At 42.1% G+C, this 23,653-nt stretch overlaps 1 protein-coding gene across 2 annotated transcripts in view; it reads left to right on the top strand.

Moving 5' to 3' along the window:
- Window positions 1–13,774, top strand: part of GADL1 (glutamate decarboxylase like 1) — a 200,901-nt gene extending 187,127 nt beyond the window's left edge. For both annotated transcript variants that reach the window (XM_081159588.1, XM_081159587.1), the window contains exon 15: window positions 12,021–13,774. In XM_081159588.1, the coding sequence (XP_081015714.1) occupies window positions 12,021–12,194 (174 nt within the window). In that variant the 3' untranslated portion in view covers window positions 12,195–13,774. The remainder of the gene's footprint in view (window positions 1–12,020) is intronic.
- Window positions 13,775–23,653: the final 9,879 nt, after the last annotated feature.

The following is a 23,653-nucleotide window of genomic DNA, read 5'->3' as shown; positions in this document are numbered from 1 at the left end:
AAAGCAACGTGCTTCTCTGTGACCGTTCTGTTTCCCCAACTTGGTCAAGAACTGCGGACTCCAAGAGCCCCTTGCTTCCCTTAGGCTGGCCGTGTAGGAAGTATTCCCTTAGCCAACATCTTGGGGGCTATTTTTTCAGATATGCCAAAATGAATAATAATAATAAATACATTGCCAATCTAATTCACACATGGTCTTTTTAAATGGCAGAGCCCTTCCTGTCAAACAAACTCTTACAAAGAACTCCAGTATATAAGATAGGTCCAGTGGAGCTTGATTTAGGCCAAGAAGGGCCCCATTCACTTTGCTTCCTTCTTGACCCTCTGCGGCTCTCGGTAGCCGTAGCCTCTGGAACACAATTGGAACTCAATTGGAACACCATGACTTCAAGGAAAAGGCAACTTCCAATTGCAGGTAGTAGGTAAAAGAGTGTTGAGTGAGTTCTATAAGGAAGAATATATAATTCTTTTGTTAATTTGCTTAAAATGTGCAAACCTAAATGCTGTTGCTTAATACTTATGGTATTCATTGTAAAGAACTCTTTACAAGTATTTATACTGATTTCAGTGAGGATTACCTATTTTCTCAATATTTTTATGACTAATACAGGAAAAATAATTATTTTTAAATATTCTCATGGTAGCTATCTTTGATTCAGTTTAAAAAAAAAAAAAAGGTAGCCCTGGTCAGTATGGCTCAGTTGGTTGGGTGGCGTCCTGTGCACCAAGAGGTCACTAGTTTAATCCACAGTCAGGGCACATGCCGAGGTTACAGGTTCGATCCCCAGTACCAGGCATGCAGGAGGCAGCCAATTAATGTACTCCTTACATCGATGCTTCTATCTTTCTCCTCTTCTCCCTTCCTCTCTCTCTAAAAATCAATAAATTATTCTTAAAAAAAAAAAAAAGTAAAGCAAGCTACTTGAAACACGTGGTTTTAAAAGTCCAGGTTTTGCCCCTGGGGTGGAAACACCAAGCATTTTAGGATGCACTAGAGCTGAATAAAAAAGTGCAGTGAAACAATATGAAAACTACTATAAATAGGGATTTAAAGAAAAGCCATGGGGAGAGGTGGGTGTAGGTCCTGTGTAAGCACCTAACCCTTGGATGGACAATGAGAATCTGTATTCAAACCAAAAAGGTGAAGAGGGCAATCTGAACTTTAGTTTATTCTGGAAGCAAATTATCAGTGCAAAAAACTCTCAGCAAGACAAGGATGCAGGTGGGTGGTGCCCATAGGTGGTGGCAGCAGGCTGGGTTTAGGCGGGTGAGCACCTCCCTGGGGCATAGGTCAGGTGCCTTGGCAGGCTGAGCGGAGCAAGATGCCTGCGAGGACAGAGCAGCCTCAACCATGGGGTCACTTCCTTTTTCACTTCCTGCCTGGTCAAGACCCAGAATCTGCTGTAAAAACCAACACCTCTGCTACTCAGGAAGCTAAGCCTCGCAGGCCTAATAGGCAGGTTCAACGCTTCAGAATGATTGCTGTGCCAACACCGGGACCACCGCCCACGTCTGGGCCGGAGCAGCTGCTGGGGTTTTACACGCCTGCCCCCAGCAGCCTCCCCTGGCTGTTGGAGGCCTGTTGGCATGGAATGAGCCCAAAGCCAGAATGTCAGCTGCTGATCGCCACTGCCAAAACTCTAAAGGAAACAGGATTCTCTGCAAAAGTGCCCCTGAGAAAGCCTGTGGGAAAAGGAATCAGAATTTCCGTCCCTTTAGGATGCTCGTGTCACTGCGTGTGTGTGTGAGGTGTGAGTGCAGCGTGCGTGTGGCTGCCACCGAGGGGATCTGACCCACATGGAGCCGGCAGTCGTGCTGGGACCACCCCGAGGGCCTCCAAGCTGCGTCCCTGCTGAACCGGCCAGACGCAGCACTTGGACATATTGGGCCCCTGCCCAGAGACCTCGAGAGAAACCGGAGACGCTCCCATTTTCTCCTCTCAGACCCAGTGATACTCTGAATATGTTAAGAATCTTTGAGGAGTCGTTTCACAGTGTATGTGCCCGTTGAAACATCGCATCGCACGCTGTAAATGTATACAATTTGTATTGGCCAATCAGACCTCGGTAAAGGTGGGAAAAATAAAAATAAAACATCAACAACGAAAGACTCGAAGATAAACAACAAAACAGTACTTTTTCTCTCTGAGGATCCCATCTACTTTGCTCACCCATCAGTTTAGTCATCTGCTCTGGACCAAAGCAAGAGCAAGAGCTCATGGGAGAAATTGGAGGGATCCAGAAGTGCGAAGACACAGCGTAGGAGGGTCCTTGGAGCACGTGGGGCTCCGATCGGTGTTTCTCAACGGGAGCATGGTGGCATTTGGGGGCAACAGAAGCCTTCCTTGGGCAGGCTTAGTGTAAGCATTGTGAAACGTTCGGTACCTCTGACCTTCAGACATAAATGCAAACAGCACCCTGAAGTCATGGCAACAATTCAAAATGCTTAGACTCCTTTCCACGTGGCCCTAGAGAGCTGCTACCACCCGTGGCTGAAAAATCCCAAACAACTTTTCATTTTAAGGAACAGATAGGCATCTCCTAACATGGGCTAAAACTTGGGAGTTGGCCCACAACAGTTACCGAGGAGCTATGAGCTCAGATGGCTGCTGTGGCACAATCGAGTATTAAATGTTTGCTTTATAGAGTGTGTAAAACGTTTACTGTGTCCATTCTTCAGCTAAAGCTCTTGGTTCAGTTTGGTTTATTTTTATGACTGTTCATTTCAGCTGCCTTGAATATATGACTGACATTAGGGTTATTGGAACTGCTGTCATCCTAATTTCTATGTTGTAAACACCAAATGTGAGGCTTTGGTCTTTGGTCTTGCTGGGATTTGAAACTTTGTTTTTGTGGCTTGGCTCCTCTGCGTTGGAAAGGGTGAAATAGGGATGTCCTTTTAGGCTGAAGCACTCTTCTGTTTGTGCACAACTGATTCTGAGATATCTTTTGGAGGGAAATAAGGCCAAAAATCTATATTTGAGAAAAGGTATGGCCAGGCAAAGTGCGGCCTATTTCTCCATGTTTTGCCAAGCTGAAATGATCTCTTAGTTGCATATGATTTCATGGGCTACAGACCACCAATTTTACATAATTTAAGCTTGGGAGACTTACACCAGTGTAGCTCACCTCTAAATTATAGGGAACGGATATCAGGGGAAATGCGTGAAGGTTGTGCAGAGGAGTAAGAGGAGAATTTGACAGGTAAGGAATAGCAGAAAATATATTGAAAGAAGCAAATGGATTCTTTAAGCAATCAAAACACAGAGTTTTCTTGTTTTCTGAGCCACGGTTAAGTGTTTTGAACACTTTATCAGGTTTTACGATTAGTAGAAAAGTAGGCTAGCAACTTCTTTGAAGGTCACTGGTTTATTTTACTGTAAAACTGACATAAGCAATTTGAGAAGGGGAGAGTCCCAATCTCCATCCCCCTCTTCTCTCGAAATTGTTTTTCCTGTCTTAAACACCTCTCACCTCCCACCCCACCATAGCCTCTTCCAAAGTCCCAGTTAAGCGACTGCCATTCTCCCTGCTCCCAAATTTGCATCATGATAACAAAATCTTGAGGTGCCTGGTAAATATAGAGACCACCAGGCCTCTCAGTGAGATTCAAATCCATTTGCTGGGAATTGGGGTCTGAATCCAGGTGATTTATACCTTCAGGCACATTGGGAAGCACCTAATAGAGCTCTTCAATGCTTCTTTGATAAAAATGTGAATGCCAGGTCAGCACAAGGAGACTGTCCAATTTTGGACACAATTTCATGAATATGTGGACAGATGACCTTTTCGGTATATGACCTTTTCACATATCCAAAGTAAAGTTTGACTTGCAAAATATTTCTGTATCCTGAAAAGTACTTACCCTTACTTACAAAATACTTTACACAACACGTAGAAATTTCTGGAACACTATGGAAACATCCCTGAGCACAATGCATTTCAATGGAAAGCTGCTATCCTCATTCTCGCCCCTCGCCGCTTCCCCCAACCAAACTGCAGAGATGATCAACAGATATCTTACTTTTTAAAGGAAAAAAAATTTACTTTGTCAGTGTTGGGGAAAACTTGGAACTTAAGCAGAAGATTAACCCAGAATTGGCATAATGTGAGGTGCAAGATTGGATTTCTAAAGCTGCTAACTCATAACGTCTCGGAATTATTGAAATATGGTTTCGATGCTTTGGGGAGAAACAATAAATTACAAGTCATATTTCTGCAGCGCTTTCAAATGCTCGTGTCTCAGGAGGTAACATGAAGTGTGTAATAAAAGACTAGGTGTGAATGTAAATCGATTAAGAACAAATTCATTTTAAGAAATTAATAGTACAAGTTCATATTATTGAGTGCCTAGCAGATGCCAAATTCTGTGCTTGGTGCATCCACATATATTATTTCATTTAGTCCACATAACAATCCTACAAGGGAAAATCAATCCTACAAGGGGGGGGGGGTGACTATCAGTTCTCAACAGGAGAATGTGAGGCCCAGAGGAATTAAATATTTGCCCAAAGTCACACAGAATTTTAGGAATTGGGTCCCGGGTCTGTTGGTCTATGCATGGTTAGTCTAAACTCTATAGCAGCATCTAAACTAACCTACAACCATGAAAAACTGTTCTATTGATAATTCCAGGTATAAATTTGAGGCTGCCCTGAGGAAACTGGATATTTGGTCCCTAATGTGAACAGAGCTAGTGTATTTAGACATCAGCGAAATAAGCATGAGGGGCATAGGAACTGAATAGAGGAATATAAAAATATTTGCTAGTTTTTAAAACTGACTCCAAAATACAAAGAAATACGGCAAAAGCAAACATAATGAATGATTGTGTTAGCTTAGCCGTCACAGCGCAACTGAAATATTCTATAATCATATGTTTTCAGTTAGGATGGCAGGTGCATTTGAATGTTTGATCTGATATATGCTGTAGAACCTCCAAAGCACCTTGAGCCACACAGTCCCCACTAGTCCACACTGCCCACCATGAAGAAAAGCTTCAAGTGCCATGATGCCCAAATGCCCTCATCTTTGGCACCTAAGAGAGTGGTCTACATGACCCTTCTCATTTCAGACCTGCAGAGAAATTAAATATGTTGCTCAAGGACATGCAGTTGGAAGGAAACATCCCAACTCAGGGCTCCATTTCCTTTCCAGAGTTTGTGCTCTCAACTTTTCTTGAATGAGAATATTAATCTCTATCATGTCCTATCTGCTTGCTCAGAGCATTTCATGCTGCACCTACAGTCTCATAGTCCATCTGGTATCAATCTTATTATCACCTCCTGCCTAGAGGTAAAGGAAGCTGGGGCACTGGGAGCTCAAATTATTTGTCTGATCTCATGTAGCTAAATGTCTGCTTAGAACATTTCATGCCATCCATGAGCTAGATTTTAAAATTCTACTCAGGAGAACACTCCTCAAGTTAACATGGAAGATGGGGCTTATTTGGAACCCAGATTATTTAGGAAAAATAATTTGTGACTGTTCAAGAATAGCGGTGTTGGGAGAAAGCCACAGTGGCGACCCTGCTCCCCCATCTGTGGCTCTGATTCCATGCTCTGTTGGAGATGGAGAGTCCAGAAGACCTTGGTCATTGCTTGGCTCAAGGCAGAATTTCTGAAAGAAGCCCAATGAACATAATTTCCTATGTGTTCTTTCCTTTTAAAGGGTATATTTTACATATCATAATGTTTTTTTTTCATTTTGACCAGAAAGTTGATATATGATATCCAGAAATCCATCTTATCACCCATTTATGTTCAGCCTAGGAGCTCCAAACAGTCTTAACATTTTTAAGCAGTTGAAAAGTAATCAAAAGCAGTATAACATTTTATGACATGTGTAAATCACATGATATTAAATTTCATTGTCCTTAAATGAAGTTTTATTGGAACATAGTCATACTCATTTCTTTATATATTGTCTAGGGCTGCTTTCATGCTCAATGGCAGAGTTGACAATTTGCAACAGAGATTGTATGACTTACAAAGCCTAAAACATTTATTACTTGGTGCTTTACAGAAAATAAAGTATGCCACCCCAGATCTGAAACGACTAACATTCAAGTATAGCAGCTGAATTAGCCCCCACTGTATTGCTTTCTCAGTATTTATTTTGCTTACCATGTATTGCGATGCATAGCTTTAGCATGGCTCTAAACTCTGTTTTGGAGACTACAGAAGAGGAAAATTATGAAGTATAGTGTCGATCTAGGGAAATTAATAACTCTTTTAATTGTCTTTTTATATAGATAAAAAATATTGTAGATATTTTTCCACATTTGATACAACTCTCTTTTAGGTAAGATAATCTTAGGGGGAAAATGTTGATTACAGTAAAACTCTCTCATAGTTTATTCTTCAGTTTTTACACTCCTTGCCCATCTCATGCTCTACCCACTTGGTTCACAAATTATTCAGTTAGCCTCCTCAAAGAATCATTGCTTCCTCGGAGACAATGGAATGTAGATTAATTAATCTGAAATTGAGACGGCAGCTCTCAAATCTGGAGTTTGAGGAGCGTGGTTCATGGTTTAGGGGGGAATTTAGCAAAACACGAGACTGGATTTTTTAGAAGCTCTGAATGGTATTGCTAAAGCTTCTAGAGCCAGAGTGGAAACTTACAGTCTTTGTGCCTCATATTTGCTGCAAAAGGATCACCTCCTTTAAATGTGGGTTTGTCTTCTCAGCCACCTGGTTGCTGTGCTGCCCCTATTAACAGGTGATAAATGTGACTGTTTCATCCTCATAGCAAATGATGGAAAAGATTGTCCAAAGTCCTAAAGTCTAGGACATTTGAACCATCTATTCCTACAATCCCTGGACTAGACTTTGAAGAGCTGATGTAGAGGTTTCATGATCGGGGTCCATGGTTTCACTGAAATGCCACCACAACTGAAGCAGTTCCACGATGTAACAATCGGGAAAGGTTTAGGTAAATTAGAGCGCAGGGGCATGGTGGGACACAGAGCACCATTCGAAATGCAGTGAAGACCATGCCCCACGCAGAATGAGCATTCAGCACCACGAGAAGATGGGCGGCTCAAGTGACACACCGGCAGGAGCCAAGGGAGTGACAGGAGAGCGGCGGTCCTCCCGGCGTGGGCTCCAGCCTCGTGCAGATCCATGACCCTGGTGGTACCAGAGTGCGATAAAAAAGCATGGAAATCGAGGGTTACTCTTTAGAAACTTTTATAGCAATAGTAACTCTACTGTTGAATTTAAAAATAAAGAACAAAATTGGGCTTGTATATTTTGTCTTTTTTATTTTATTTAGTAATCCAATTTTATTTAGCAATTCACCTTTATAGTATTTCACAAAAGTATGTATGGAATGCATTGGAAAAAACAAACTTCCTCACAGATAGTTTGAGAAACACTTTCTATACTGGAAAAAAAGAATGTGTTGCTGTTAACATTAAGGATATAACACATTTTTCAAAAGAAATGTCTTTTTATGGACATTGCAATTTTATTTTGATAAAGAGGCGATTACGGTGCCTGGTCAGTTACTCGCTGTCAAATTACTATGCTTGGCCAGAATGAGAGAACTGTTTTAGTCATTTATTTTTTTCCTTGGGTTTAAGCAACTTTTAAATATCAAATGCTATTTCACGCTGCAGGGGTGTGACAAGAAAATTCTGTTTAAATGGCTAAATCGTTGCTGGGACATTATTTTAGGGGGGGAAACAGCAATCCTACGGAAAACATGTCGATTGAGTTGCTGTGCAACCAGATGGAAACGTCAGGATCTTCCTCCACTTGAGATGCGGGGACCTGCGCGCTGGGGCGTGAGAGGAACTCGATTTACAATTCGAAGGAAAACCGGCAGTAAAATAATTGAGAGCCGGGGCGCAATCTCACTCCTGCCAAATTGCTTTCCTCCATGCGTGCTCCATTTAGGGACGCTCTTTGGATTCTTACATTTAGTTTGTGCATATTTTCTTTCCCCCCGGTGAATATTCTGTCCTGTTGGATGAGGGCCGTTTCTCTGCTGTGATCAGCAAAAGAGAATTTCCAAGTTACCCAGCCCGGGATTGTGCCTGGAGCTTCATAAACAGGAAAGTTTGATATGTTTTTAAGTGCGAAGGCGATAAGCTGGCTGTTAATGAGAATGTTGCTGGTCCCCAAATTGCAAAAACACGGGTTCCTTTCAAATAAGCTTTAATTTGAGTTCACGGGAATCAGACATGTGAAGGCTGATTGCAAATTGTAGGGAGTTGGTTCAATATTTGTTAACAACCACCACTACTGCTGCCACAATTAGAATTTGTGACAAGAGATTTAATGAATATCGACCTGGGTGTTGCTTATGGCTTGCTTTCCCCATGAACTATTCATACACAAAGAAGGCCTTCCCCTCTTGCCTAGGATTGATTACCTCCAGGAATTCATCTTATATTCATGGCTTATACATAAAATGTGTGTGGGGTTGTCACTTAATTCGTTCCCTGAGTCACATCAACGTTGAGTCATTTATTTATCATTTTTGAAAGGCAGTGACAGAATTTGGCTGAGAAGTTTGGTTCTTATGCCATCGTTTTGCCCACGGGAGAGTATTCTTCTGCCTTCCACAAGAGCAAGAATTTAAAGATCAAAAATACCTTTATATTGAAATATTGAGAGGCCATCTTACTTTTACCTTTCCTGCTCACATTAGAAAGTATGTTTGCTCACAAGAAATGCGATCTGAACAGATTTGTTTTCGATTGCCTCTGACACATTGATGAGCTGGAATCGAAATTCCAATGCTCTCTGAAGGGAAGGCATAAAAAAATATCATTTGGGGGGAAGAACAGAGGTATTGAAAAGTAAGCAGAAGTAGACAGTGCAAATGAACTTTGAGCCAAGAGCATGTTTGTTTTAAATTTAAATTGGCTATAAGCCAGGGCCACTTATACCCTGGGTATCCAGAGGAGGGTGGAGATAAATGTGTAGGGAATTTTTATTTCAAAATAATACATCTACAGAACCACATCTGTAAACTCTAAAATGGATAGTCTCTGACTTTCCTGGCCAGACATTTGGCCCTGGTGACCCCGGTCTTCCTAATATCGATCAGCACTGGCACTACTGTGTTTTCCTCCCCTATCCTCAGTTTGCATCAAGAGGCCTTTTGTTCTTCAAAGTAAAAATAAATGTGTCTTTGTTATTGTCTAAGTCACACCACAGTTCTGCATTGCTCTGTGACAACACACACACACACACACACACACACACACACACACACTAACAACCGAGTATTTTAAGAGCAGTGAATGACAAATCGTGGGTTAGAAGTTAAATCATGTGTGGTTGTGCACACACATGCACATACACACATTCAGATGTGCACACACACATACACCCACTCACATCCACACCCACACCAGAAACCTCCAACTAAGGTGGTAAGAATTGGTCAGTTAAAGCAGATTACCCTAGAAAACCATGTGATTTTAACTTAAAACACATCTATGTGCCTTTATTTCCCCACCTTCTGATGGGAAGGTTTGTTGTTTCTGCTTTTTGTTTTCCCCATCAAGTGCAGGTTGCCAAATGCTTTCCAAAAGCCAGCGAGGCTTTCCTCGAGTGGAGGTCTGATGATTAGAGGGCCTCCACTGTTCTTGCACAAACTACGCTGGTCAGAAATCACCCGCCATATCCAGCTCAGGTTTCTTTAAGTGGCGTGAGTGCAGGGCACCTGTGTAGCCACCTGTGTCTAGAAGCAGCCTGGACTCGCAATACTTTGTTTTAAAGCCTTCACAAAATATTCTCTTAACACACCTGACTTTCAGCACTGCTTAGCAGTCCCCCTTTATCTAGTCTTTCCAAAGGATTCAACTTAGTTTTTTTGTCTGTTTGTTTGTTTTTAAATATATCTTTCTTGATCTCAGAAAGAGGAAGTGAGAGGGGGAGAGAGAGAGAGAAACATCAATGATGAGTCATTGATCGGCTGCCTCCTGCACGCCCCCGGCTGGGGATGGAGCCCACAACCCGGGCATGTGCCCTGACTGGGAATCGAACCGTGATCTCGTGGATCCTAGGTCGATGCTCAACCTCTGAGCCACGCCTGGCCGGGCTCAACTTAGTTTTTATGGAAGGCACTCTCTTTTTGAACTAACCTTACATTGGCTTAATATAATTTCACTAGATTTTATCATTCTAATAACAAATGATACTTGCATAAAGAGCTATGGAAGAAAACTCAACTAATGCTTGGAGCATTCAAAATCAAGTGTTTCTAACAGGTATGCATAGACATTGCAGTTACCTACCAGCTTCCAGCTTTCAAAATCCACCGATCATTTGTCAATAATTTTTGCAAAGAGATTGGAAGTAGTTTATTTAACCCTTGTTTCCTGATCTCTAAAAAGCTCAGAATGAAATTTGTGACACATTTCCGGATATTTATAGAATGTGAGGGTTCGAACTTTTTCCCTACCTTGACCTTTGACTTCATCTTTTTTTACATTTTTTTTTTTTACGCTCACATATTTTCTTTTCGTGTCCCGTTAGACCAGGGGAGCCCCAATCTTTTGCTAGAATGTCAATGTGATTGTGCTTGATAGGTGTTTGTTTTTGCTGTTGTGGGCATAGTGTGGCCCATGTTCTGCAAGATTCATGTTGTGAAATTAGCACCCCAGGAATAATGTACTTAGTCAAATTTATCCTTGAACATCCCTTGAGAAGGCTCTATGGCTAAGCCCCACCCATCATCTCAGCAGAGGTCTAAAACCCTTAGTTTTCCCATCAGCTTTGGGATAGGTCAAGACTATGTTGAGTGTCAAGTGAAGTAGGTTCACATGTCTTCAGGGGTGTATCTAACAAAACATAGGTATGTCTAAAACTAGAGAGGTGTGGGATGGTCACACTAGGAGAGAGGCTCATGGGAACTGACATTTACACCTGTCACCTGAGGGATTTATAGCACATTGTGCCTGGTGTTATTTATGTGTGCATTCCTCCCTTATGGGTTAGCTAAGGCTCACCTTTCTGAGAAAATGGAGACAGAAACTCATTATGTTCCCTTTCCACATATTCAATATGATGCGCTATGAAACTTTTACAGAGGTAAAGTCAGATGAAAATGGAAAACCTTTGCTTGCATTGCCAAGCCAGTAAGAACACTCTCTTAATGTTTCTAAGTTGGTGTTTCAAAAATTAACTTCGCTATTTCAAGTTTATAAGCTAGTTCTTGGGTGGTCATGCTGCTGATGTGAAAATGGACTCATTTTCTCATGTGGTGGTTCTTAAATTGGACTAATTTCTTCAAACATTAAACTTTTAGAGGCATTTGTGCATTTGGATTATCAGGGCCCGCTCTTCTTGTATTAGCTGGTAATCTTTAAAATATAGGCTTCCTAATTTATTAGTAACATCACACCTCTTAATAACAGAGTGTTTATGTTTCACACATGTCCTATTAATAAACTAATAAACTGTTAGTCTTCAAAATAGACCTGCACTTAATTTCTGGATTAGTGTTTTTCTTGGTTGACTATCAATGCAAGGCTGTTATTTTGTGGGGTTCTTTTTTCCCATTTGTGACTACTTTTATTTTATTCAAGATGCCTGAACTGGAGTCCATTTTTAGTTCAGACAAATTTGGGAATGTAACATTTGACACTTTTGAGACTTGACGCCTGAAGACACCTGATTTGTTTTTAATGAGACATCATTGCATAATTCTTTAGGTTTTAGAGTGTGGGCTTGGCTCTCCTGTTTACTGAAATGGGACCTCAGGCTGTTTATTTAACCTATGCACCTCAATCTCCTTATCTATAAATGTGCCTATTAGTAGCAGTATCTCCCTCATGTGGTTATTATGAAGATTAAATGAATCATATATTTAAAGCACTGAATCAGTTCTCATATGTTATGAGTTCTCAATAGATTCTTAATAATGTCAACCTAGCTGTATACATGGGAATGGGATCCACAACAGTGGATGCCCAGTAAATACCAAATGACTGGGTACAATGAGTCGTGGTGCCTTGTGTTCTGGTCTTTCACCTCCGCCCATCTCTCCACCCGTGCAGGTGGCCCCAGCCATCAAGGAGAAAATGATGAAGAAGGGAAGCCTGATGCTGGGCTACCAGCCCCACCGGGGGAAGGTCAACTTCTTCCGCCAGGTGGTGATCAGCCCTCAAGTGAGCCGGGAAGACATGGACTTCCTCCTGGATGAGATAGACCTCCTGGGCAGAGACATGTAGCTGTGGCTTTTGGTCCCCCAGAGGCACGGGTTCTGTCCCTGGGAGGGTTACAGATCCAGGGTGTCTGGGGACACATAGGCGATTACAGCCTTTCTGATGAGAAATAGGAAACATACCCCATCCAGTCCCAGCAAAACCAAATGCTAAGTGAATAGTGTTCAGGACTCTAGCTGCCTGGGCACTACTGTAGCTATAAAAGAGGAAATGAAAAATGGGTTTTCTCAAGGATTGTCCCTGGGACAAAGAATCATAGAGGGTTTAGAAAGTACTATGTGGTGCCTGGAATCTAAGCATTTGTTGCTCTTTAGAGAACTTATAAATTAATACTTTAAAGCTGAGGTTCTCTAGACGAGCAGCATGAGCATCACCTGAGGACTTGTTTAAAATGCAGAGTCTTAGCCCCGCCTCAGACCTACTGAATCTGAGACTCTAGCAGTAGAGCCCAGTCTTCCTGCTGGATTTGAAGGAAAGGAACCTTCCCCATGGTTCTGAGACAAGGTAAGATCTGAGAACCAGCAGTTTAGTGAAACCTTGTAATGACTGAAGAATCGTTTTGATGTTTTGCCAGCAAAGGAATATCTAATATTTCAGTGGTCCCTGAGCCAGTCTTTAAAAATAGAGCTGTGGCATCGATAGCACAAATGTTTAGCTGCATCAGAAGTATATCAAAGCTATTTTTTAAAAGAGAGACTATATAAGATGCTTACTTTATAAAGATGTATCTTTTATGCAGGCTGAATGTTTATTCTCAAAAGTTGAAATGAACCGTTATCTATTCTAAATTACTTAGAGGTAAGGAAAAAAGACAAACACTTTGTAGCATGGCCCTTTAAATCAAAGCAATAGTCCTAATTTGCTTCTGAAAGTCATTGCACCATTAGTTTGGCATGGACATTAGATATATATGTCTCTAACTATGTACCTCGTTTAGCTTGAGGGGCCCATTTCTTAGCTTGCTCTCGGCTTGTAGGATAAACCAGAATGCAGTCCACGGCGATACATTCCCTTTCTCAAGCTTTGAAATGTCAGTGTAGACTATTAAGTGGTTTATATCGAGCAGAGAATCTGGGAATTAGAGGCCTTTCAGTGCAAACACTGCCTCCATTTGCCCGCTGGGAGTAGGTGACGGTAGTTCTGCCCCTTATCCTGCCCCTAGATTTCTTGGATAATCTTATTTGACTAAGAAATAAGCAAAATCAGAGGTGCGGTTGCGGAGTTCCACTAGGTAAAATTATGAATCTAACTAGAGCGTCAATTTGGAAGGCAAATGATTGGAGAGTGGTCAAGTGTTAGACTTAGCACATTCAATAGCCCTTTGGTACTCCATTGTGTCTTTTAAATTTTGAAAATCAAATATGTGCTCTTTGCTTTTATTCCATATTTTCATTTGAGGGTGTGTGGTTTCTTAATATCTCTATTGGTCAAAGAATTACTTCAGTTTCTGGTGTTAGGTATTTGTGTGTGCACGTATGTTTTGCATTTCTCGTTGCCTTTTGTTTTAGTCTCTTTATAACGTGTTGCTGAAATTGATGTTTGCGATAATTTGGGTTTCATGAAATAAAAAGCAACACTGGCACACACTTAGTGTTGTTTTCTTTTCCTCTCATCTCCTCTTTACTAAACTGTACCAATACGGTTTAGAAGTGGTATGGTCTCGGTTGGCATTTTAGCTAAATAATTGAGAGACTAGTAGGTTGCAAGCTGGTTTTTGTTAACACCTTGAATGAAATGGAAAGAGCAGTTGGAGCAAAGTGTGGATTTGCCTCTTGTTTAGTCTTTTAGGCAAGGCATGGGAAACTCAATAGCCACAGCTCAGCTGAGCCTTTTTTTAAGAGATGAAAGTTCCTTGATCAATTAAAAAGCAGCTGCTACCAGGTAGTTTCAAAAGTCCATTTTGTTCTTTAAATGTCAAGATATACAACACAATCAGGTATTGACTGAATAGTCAAGAGTAACTTTTGGATCAAAGGTTAGTTATAATTCATTCACTCATTAAACATATTGATAGTTGCCCTACTCTGTTCCAGGCACTTATCTCAGTGCTGGGGACATGCAGTGAATGAAATAGAAAAAGTCCCTGTTCTTCTGCAGCTTCAAATGTAGTTGCGGCAAACAATCAACAAATAAATATATAACAAGTCAGGCGGTAATAAGTAATTTGAAGAAAACTTAAAGAGAGTAAAGAAGGTATGAAAGTGAGAGCGGGGTGTGCTTTTGGAGAAAAGTGGGTAGGCAGGGCCTCTCTGTAAGGCACCACGTGAGTGGAGACGAAGAAGGTGAGGGAGAGAATCGTGTGGGTACCGGGGGGCAGGGTGTTCCAGGTGGAGGGTATGGTACGCCAAAGGCCTGAGGAGCTGCATTCGTGGTTCTCCCAAGGACCGGCATGGAGGTAAGCGTGGCTTGAGCCGACAGAATCGCTGGGCAAGTGGTAGGTGAGGAAGTCAGAGAAATATCTGCGAGTCAGTGCGCCGGGCCTTGAAGGTGAGGACCTAGAGTTAGATGGAAAGACACTAGAGAATCTGAAGAAGGCATTGAGTGATTCAACTTGTATTTTTATTTTATTTTATTTATTATTTTTATTAAATTTTATTGGGGTGACAATGGTTCATAAAACTGTACAGGTTTCAAGTGTATAGCTCAACAAAACGTCATCTGCACACTGCATCATGCACCCATCGCCCTAAGCAAAGTCTCTTTCCATCCCATTCCCCCCACCCTTTGCTACCTCCACCTACCCCCGCCCTCCTTTTCCTTTGGCTATAACCATACTGTTGTCTGGGTCTGTGTTTTATATATATGTTTTTTATTTATTTATTTTTGGTTAATCCCTTCACCTTCTTTCATCCATCACCCCTACACCCTTCTCCTCTGACAGCTGTCAGTCTGTTCCATGTATCTATGCCTCTATTTCTATCTTGTTCATTAGTTTATTTTGTTTATTAGATTCCACATATAAGTACGATCATGTGGTATTTGTCTTTCTCTGACTGGCTTATTTCACTCAGCGTAATAATCTTCTAGGTCCATCCATGCTGTCACAAAAGGTAAGATTTCCAATTTTTTTATGGCGGAGTAGTATTCCATGGTGTAAATGTACCACAGCTTTTTTATCCACTCTTCTGTTGACGGGTACTTGGGCTGCTTCCAGATCTTGACTATTGTAAATAACTGCAATAAACATAGGGGTGCGTATATTCTTTCGAATTAGTGTTTCGGGTTTCTTCGAACATATTCGCAGAAGTAGGATCACTGGGTCAAAAGGCAGTTTCATTTTTAATTTTTTGAGGAAACTCCGTACTGTTTTCCATAGTGGCTGTACCAGTTTGCATTCTCAACTTGTATTTTGGAAGGATCACTTGGAATACTGCTGGAGAGTAGGGTGTATGTGGGCAAGAGTGAACTCGGAGTGATCAAATAGGAAGCAATAGCAACTGTTCGAACAAGAAGTCATGATAGTTTATACTACGGTTATAGTGAAGGAAGCAGTGCTGAGGCCCAGTTTTGCAGGCATTTAAAAGTAGAGTTGATGGAGTTGGCTAATTAAGTGGAGTGTTCAAAGAGAAATGAGGAATTAAGAATAGTTTCATATGTTTCTGGCCTGGACAACTGCCTCCTTACTGCATCCATGCAGTGATTCTGGGCATTGTCCAATCTGCCCACCAAACTATAACCAGATTAAAACAAAAAACTGATCCTATCTCTCACTTTCTTAAAAATTTTCAATGACTTTGTTTGTTCTTAGGATTGAAAATTGCCAACTTTGTCAAAAGACCATCAAAAACCTCTTGGTTAAGCAAAGCTAAGTTAATTAGCCCTACTGAGTACGGGAGAGCATTGCCTTGAAAAAAATCTTCGTGGTGTTTCACAAGGGGGAAGTTGGGGGATGATATTTACATGCTTCCGGTCTGTGCTCAAGGGGCTTAAGGTGGGTCTTTCAAGGCAAACTGATTGGGGCACAGTTCATCAGGTAATATTTTAGGATTGGTGGGCACAGCAAGGTGAGAATCTTGACACAAGCCCCGATTAATAAGTTGTCCTGTGATAAGCAGGCTGTTTCTGCAAGTGAGCACTCTTTTGTCCTGATGGGAGAGATGAGTCAAGAGTTTGCCTGGATAAATTGGTTGGCAGGAATTTGCTAAAGCAAACAGGAGCATTGTTCATTGGTTTCCAGTCTTAACTTTCTGAGCTAGAATCTCCTGAGACAAACGGTTAACTCATGTTGACATAAGTGATCTCAGCCCTGATAGGTGAGCTGTAGAGACGCAAGTGAATTCAATTCTCAGGATAAAGATCATGTTCTGCACGTGGCTACCGAGGCCCAGCACCCTTCCAACCCCCATGCCGTTTAGCATCGCGATGCTTCCCTCCTGCTGAGGGCAGAAAAATGAGTCTTCTTTCAGATCCCACCCCCTTCTTTACCCTGCACATCAAACCTTTGGATGTAATGCTCCCTTTTTCTTCAATGCTATTTCCCTCTTCACCTAACTAAATATCTGCTTACAGCTCATATTTCAGCTTGATTCTCGGTTTCTTAGAAATGCCTCTGTCTGCCCTCCAGCTCTCCAAAAGGGACTCTGCACCAATATAAGCTCTCTGTAATTTTCTTAAAATATGCACATCACTCTTTGCAATTATATATCTCTGTGCATTTAAAAAATTAAGATTTAATGTCCACTGGAGACTTAGTACATAATCATCACTCAATAGATAATTGTAAAAATAAGGAAGGTTGGCAGGGAGGTGCATTAATTTGCCTTTGGAGATAATTTCTTTATTTAGGGGAACACTTGGCACATAAAGGTAAAACAGCTAACCCATGTCTTAGAGGAAACTCTAACCTTTAATTTTAAAACATATGCTACAAACCGTGATATTGTATGTTCAGGATAGTAAATGTGCCCCGGAAGGAAAAAAAGAATGCTTCTCCTGTTGTCTGCATGGTTATCCTCTGTCATTTAATCACACCTGTATTATTGACTGTTAAACTTGTGAATGCTGTTTGAGTTTAAATTCAGCATTAGCATTTTAAGAAATCACATTTAGTATCTGTTAGTGAAGATGTACAACTTGTGAGTGTTTTCATTTCTTCCCACAATACTCATATGTAAAGGATATAATTTCCTAACACAGAATCTGTGTTGTCAACATAAAACTTGTCTCATTAAACAAAACCACAGGTCTTGCCTGCGTGACAGCTTCCTCCTGAACTCTCTGTGGCAAGAGCAGAGGCATTCCTTGCAGGAGCCGTGACTCAGCACGGTCCATAGGGGAGCTGACGTGCAGGCGCATTCTAACAAAGCTGGTTCTGTTCCAAAGGCAGGGTCCATTCCCCAACCAGAAAGAGTTGGAGAAAATATACTGCTTCTCTGGTTTGAGAAAGATTTTCAGCTGATGCCATTCAGTCCCAAATAAGTTCAAGTGTGGAGGCCGGGAGTCTGAAAGGATTTCAGCTAAATAGGACCACCATTATCTTTCTAGGCATCCCTTCCCCACCCTCCTACTTGAAGGGATCCCGAGTACCCTGAGCAATGAAAAGGGCTTACCCACACAAGACTTCAGATAATGAACCGTAGTCTGTATTTTATTTTTAAATGCTTTAGTATATACATTTAATATATATGTGTGTGTATATGATAACTTGAATATACTTTGCTAGGATGGGTGGCTGCTCCAATCTCAAAAAATATTCCAGGCTCATATACAATCACAAGTCACACTCCAGAGACTGTAAATTCAAGAATTTCACCTACCTTTATTTATTAATAAGCGAAGTTGTATTATCATGATGGATGTACAAATAGGTGTTTGCTGGTGAAATTGCTTGTGTTCAAGATGCGTGAATGGGCTACAAATATTATGAAAATTTTATTTTCACATGAACAGAATCCAGCTGACTCAGAAGTCTGGGTCCTTCAAAATGGTATTCGAGGTCTGCTCCTAAAAAAGAGTCTGGGTACTGATTTGAAAGATTCTGGTTGTTGACTATCAACTGCAAAATTGCACTTAAAGAGAGATTTGGGATTTTTTTGAGGTTATGGAATAGTCGGTGTGATTTCTTTAGTGCCTTCTACAACTTGCTTTTCATTAAAACCTGCTAGTGAGGTTGTTGGGGAGTACTGTAGCCTTGATTTGCTTCTGACCATTGGAAGCTACTGATTCCCAAAAGAGTCTGTTCATCACGAAGGGAAAATTTGACTTAGGTTAATTCACAGCAGATGAGGCCCGAGAAAAATCTCTGGGGGCACTGGAGCCACTCCTTGTTGAGATTCAGTGGGCAGCAGGCTCCTATGAATGGAGCTTCCCACCAGATACTTAGTGTGGGGAGACCCATGATGCTTACGCGAGTAGATCCTGGAGGTTCTGGAGTTTCTGACGTTGTGGCCACATTGTTCCCATGGGCTGACAATTTAAGGCGCCACTCTAATGAGGTCTAGGTGTTCTTAGGATTATGACTTCATTCCAGCCTGCGTGGTTCCTCCAGGTCTGCAGCACACTGGCCCCAGCCCCATGAACATTGGTCTGTGTCATAGTCCCTTTATCTTGCTGCAAGTAGGGAATTTTGACTAGACTCGGTGGTGTAGACAAAAGAAGCCTTGTTCTGATGAGCCCTGTCTTCCTCCTTGCTTTGAGTCCACTACAAGCTTTTGGAATTCAGAAGGGCCGTTTCTTCTTTTTAGCTTTAATAAACCTACTTAGAAATCACCATGTCCCACTCACTAGATCATTCCCCATGGCCCAGCCTGACGGGCACAAGAAGGAATGTCATGAATTAAACTCACTTGTATACATATCTCCCAGGCCCCATTCAGAATCTCCGGGGTCAGATAGATTTAGAAGTCTAGACATTTGCGGGATTTTTAGGAAGCTAGTAAGATGGACATTATGCAAGACCTAAAGTGCGGTGTAGGGGACGACCCCATAACTAAACACATTATTAACGTGTCTGCCAAATAACATAAATATTCACCCTAAGTGGGATAAGTAACAACTGTAAGTAGCCTCACATCAGCTTTAGAATAAGGACATTTACTTAGATTTTTCAGCGCTTCTTGATTTGAAATAGCAAATAGGGGTTGTGGGCCTGCGTTCCCTCAGCCCAGCCATAAGCGCGTGTCTGCCACCCTGTGCTCTTCATGGTGTTTCTTCAGGGTCATCAGCCGTGAAAGAAGCTGCTGTCCCAGCAGACCTGGGAGATTTAGGAAATGGTTGAGCACAGACTCAATAAAACTATCAGAAGTATGACTCCCTTTATCATTCTTGCGGCTGTGCGATGCATGCAAATCAGCCTGGTGTGTTCTTTCCTGGCTGCGTGTGAACACTCACTCTCATTATGGGAAAATCATCAATTTGTGCTTCCCTTTCTTTCAAGCGTTAGGGAGATGGAAGGCGAATGCTGCCTTCCCCAGGGAGGGTTTGAAGGCTAAGGGAGCTGGTTATTCCGTTGCTAATAATCCAGGCTCCGAGTTGCTGGGCTACCAAATCTGTGGGGCAAAGAGCGGGAGCAGAGCTTGGGCAAAGGAAAAGGTGGGAAGTAGAGCATCCCTAGGACTCAAAGGGGTCACAGTCCTGGTGGTCCCTGGAGAGGAAGGGCCCTGCCTGTCACTCCAAGGCAGGGACCTGAGGGCATGGTGGATTTTAAGAGAGTAGCCCATGGTGCATGGGGAAGCAAATCTAGACCTGTGGCGCTCAGGTTCCCCCAAGAAAAATACTGAGTTCCCAGAGGCAAGGAAGCAGGGGAGATGCAGGCGGAGCAAATCCAGCAAGTGGGACAGTGGGCCTCTGGGGGGTGGTGGTGGTGTCAGGCTTCCCTGAGAGCCGAGGCCCAGCGCTCCCCAGCCCTCTGCCCCTCCTCGCTGCGTAAATCCTGGCCAGTGGTAGGACCTTAGCAGTCAGTGGGGAGGTGCTCCTAGGATAAGGGCTGAATTTCTCACCAGCCCAGCAGGAGAGAGGCTCAGGTTTATAGAAAAATAAGAGATGTGACATTTCTTGCACACCTGAGATTGTAATCTGAGGATAATAACCACTGCAATTTAATTAGAATATTAACTTTTACTGCTACACAGCATGTTTAATTATAATGGCAACCGATGCCTCTTAAAAGCAAAATTCCAGAATGTCTTTCTGGCTTGTTTAGTCCTGAGAATCAGGTTCCAAAATGGTGACCTGGTGAGATCAGTGCACTCACAGATACAGCACCGCATGGCCACACACGCGCACATACACACTCCACAGTAACACACACACACACACCCCGCACATAAAACACACACATAGAAAATAACTCTAATTACATATAAAAGAATTGGAAGTATATGGAAATGTAAACTTTTTTCTATTTGTTTTTCGAATTTTATGTAAGATAGTAATTTTATAATATGAAATAAAGGAAATGTCATATCAACATTGATGTGACTAAATTACAATAATTAAAGGAAAGTATTTCATAGACTTAACTCTACTAAAGGAGTCTTAGGGATGATGTTGTCCAATTTTACAGATGAGAGACAGAGACCCATGTACTGTAAAGTATTTGTGGTGGCTTTAAAGTATTATCACAAAACTGTCACTCCTCCCACTGAGAGGTGGGAGACCATGTCCTCTTTGCTTGGAATGTGAGTGACTTTCAGCTGCTCAGTTCAATAGAGTATGGGAGAAGTGATGTTACATGACTTTCAAAACTAGGTAATAAATGTCATGCAGTGTCTCCGTGGTCCTCTTGGTACTCTCACCTTAGAGGAAGCCAGCCTCTGTGTGAGATCGCCATTGCCCTGACACTGCCAGCTGGAAGGCCACGTGCAGGTGTTCTAGACAATAGTCCCATCTGAGTTCCCAGCTGACAACCACCATTGACTGCCAGAGTGAGGCATCCTGGACGTCCAGCCCAGCTGAGCCATCAGGTGATTCTAAACCCAGGTGTCATCTGAGTTCAATGGCAGAAAAGACCACAGTGAGAATTGTGCAGCTCAAGCTCTTCCTAAATTCCTGACCCACAAAATTTGAGCTGAGTAAATTGGTTGCTTTAAGCCACTAAGTTTTATAGTAATTTGTTATGCATCACTAATAACTAGATTACCCACAGCCATGAAGCAAAGGGACTTAGTAATAGGACTTAAACTAGAACCTAGCCTCCCCTTCTCACCCGGGGCATTCCTGTGTTCCAGGGGAATGAGATGGCCTTTGGAACAAGAGGATATATATATATATATATATATATATATATATATATATATATATTCACAGTCATAGTTTATTTCTCAGTTTGGCACAGATGTGAACTTCCATAATATTGTTTTAGTAGCATGAATTGCTCCCTACATTGTGTCAGGGGCTGCTAAACACAGGATGGCACCAAAGGCGGATACAGTGGGTGGGGAAAGAGTTTTTAGATTCCACATATAAATGAAATCATATGATATTTGTCTTTCTCTGGTAACTCTATTCTTAATTTAATTCTTACTACTCTCCCAGGTCCCTCCTGTCATTACCCCCATTTTACACATTGAGAAACCAAAATACAAAGTCCTGTGGCGAGTCAGTGGCAGAGATGGGATTTGAATCAAGGGGGTCTAGCTCTAGAGGCCCCAATTTTAACAATTTTGATATGACTATTTAGACCAGGGGTGGGGGAACATCCAGCCCGTGGGTTGTATATGGCCTGTGAAATTGTTTGGTCTGGCCCTGCCAAGGCAACTGCAGGCAGGACTCGAAATTCAATAAATCTAGTTTTTTTCATAGCTAATTTTTAAGCTGATAATTTTGTATGGCCCTAGAATGATGCTATAAATATCCAGATGGCCCTTGGTAGAAAAAAGGTTCCCCACCTCTGATTTAGACAAACAAGAATTTCAAAGGCATTTTACTTCTTAAATGGCCCCAGAACACTGGGGCTGTGGTGGTTCTGTTGTCTACTATCTCCGGCCTGGATGGAGAGAAGGCTTTGAGGACAATTTCAGAAGCATTGTGCTGCACAGGCTGCATGCAGAAGTAATTTTTAATGATCAAGCGCGCGCGCGCGTGTGTGTGTGTATGCGCACGCGCGCATGCTAGTGCACATGTGCTCACGCAGAGAGCATTTCATGATGTATGCAATTTTAGCTTAATTAGAAGAGGAAGACTATTAACAAGCTATTTTTAAATGCACCAAAGATCAGGAGGTGTATTAGCATTAAATTACACTGTGTGGGGCTGATTGGCAGGCCATGTAATGTAGGAACGTTCACAATCTTTTCTATATCAGCACAGTTTGCAAAGTAGGCCTGAAAGCCATGTCCCCAAACCCATAGTCTGGAGCTATAATTATTCAAGTAAAATTTAAAAAAAAACAGCGAAACTAATTGGAAATGTGATAAGCAACGATTAGGCAGCCTATCTCTGGAAGAAAATGAACAAAATGAGCAGATGCCAACTGCAGTGACTTTTGTGAAAGGGGATGGATGCGTTCAGTTAAATGAAAGGTTTTCTGTCAGTCACCTCTGGAAGGCATTGCCCTCAGGGCTGCACATTAGCATGTCATTTGCATAGAGAACTTCAAACAAAAACCACCACCTCCAACTAGAAACTCCCAGACACAAAGAGCCTGCATTCAAAAACTGCTGACTGGTGCAAGGGACTGCGTCCCAGTAGAGGGCACTTGGAGACTCACTGCCAACTGGGAATGCCCCTGACCTTGCAGCAGCGAGAACTGAAATAACCCTGGCAAAATGGAGCCCGCAGGGGGTCAGACGACCTTGGCTCCTGTTTTGGCTGAAGTTCTTGGGCTGGAGCCCAGAGTCCATGTGCCTTTGAGGAATGACTTTCCCTGGGCTCCCTGATGGCCAACCCCTCCCCTCCAGGGCCAACTGCGTCTTCTTCCTTTGTTTTGTAGGCTAATCAATCAGAACCCCAGACCCGTGAGCCTTCCAGAGGCTCCACCTTGTTCTAACTGCAGCTTCATCTCCTGTTCCAGCAGGAGTGTGGGCTCTGCTGTCTGACAGCTTCAATTCGAATCCTGGCCTGAAGATTGCTCTCTGTGGGGCTGTGAGCAAGTCCTCACTATCTGCCTCAGTTTCCTCATCTCTAACACGGAGGTAACACTACCTCCTAAGCGGTGAAGATTAAAGCAGGTGGAAAAAATAAAACAGAGAAGGGTGTTTGGCACTTGCAGAGTGCTCGATATATGTTAGCAATTAACATGAATTTGCTTCCTTGCGTGGAGCTAACTTCAATCATTCATATTCACATCCCCCGTAGTTGCCAAGAATAAATACCGTTATGCGCTTAATGCATTTAAAAAATCAATTCGAGTTTTTAAACTCGGCTGTATTTCAGGTAATAATATTTGTGAAGGCCCAGGCTTAATGTGTTTGTTTTTTCTAATACACATTAAAATGAAATCAGACCCACTGAAATCATGTTTTCAAAGGTTGGCACAGCCTGAAATCATCTGAAATACCGGCGCACGTTTCACACATTAAGCGACA

This window comes from Miniopterus schreibersii, assembly GCF_964146895.1.
Source record: "Miniopterus schreibersii genome assembly, chromosome: 15".
NCBI lineage: Eukaryota > Metazoa > Chordata > Mammalia > Chiroptera > Miniopteridae > Miniopterus > Miniopterus schreibersii.
Note: the sequence above shows the minus strand (reverse complement) of the source record. Positions and strands in the feature narration are given on the sequence as shown.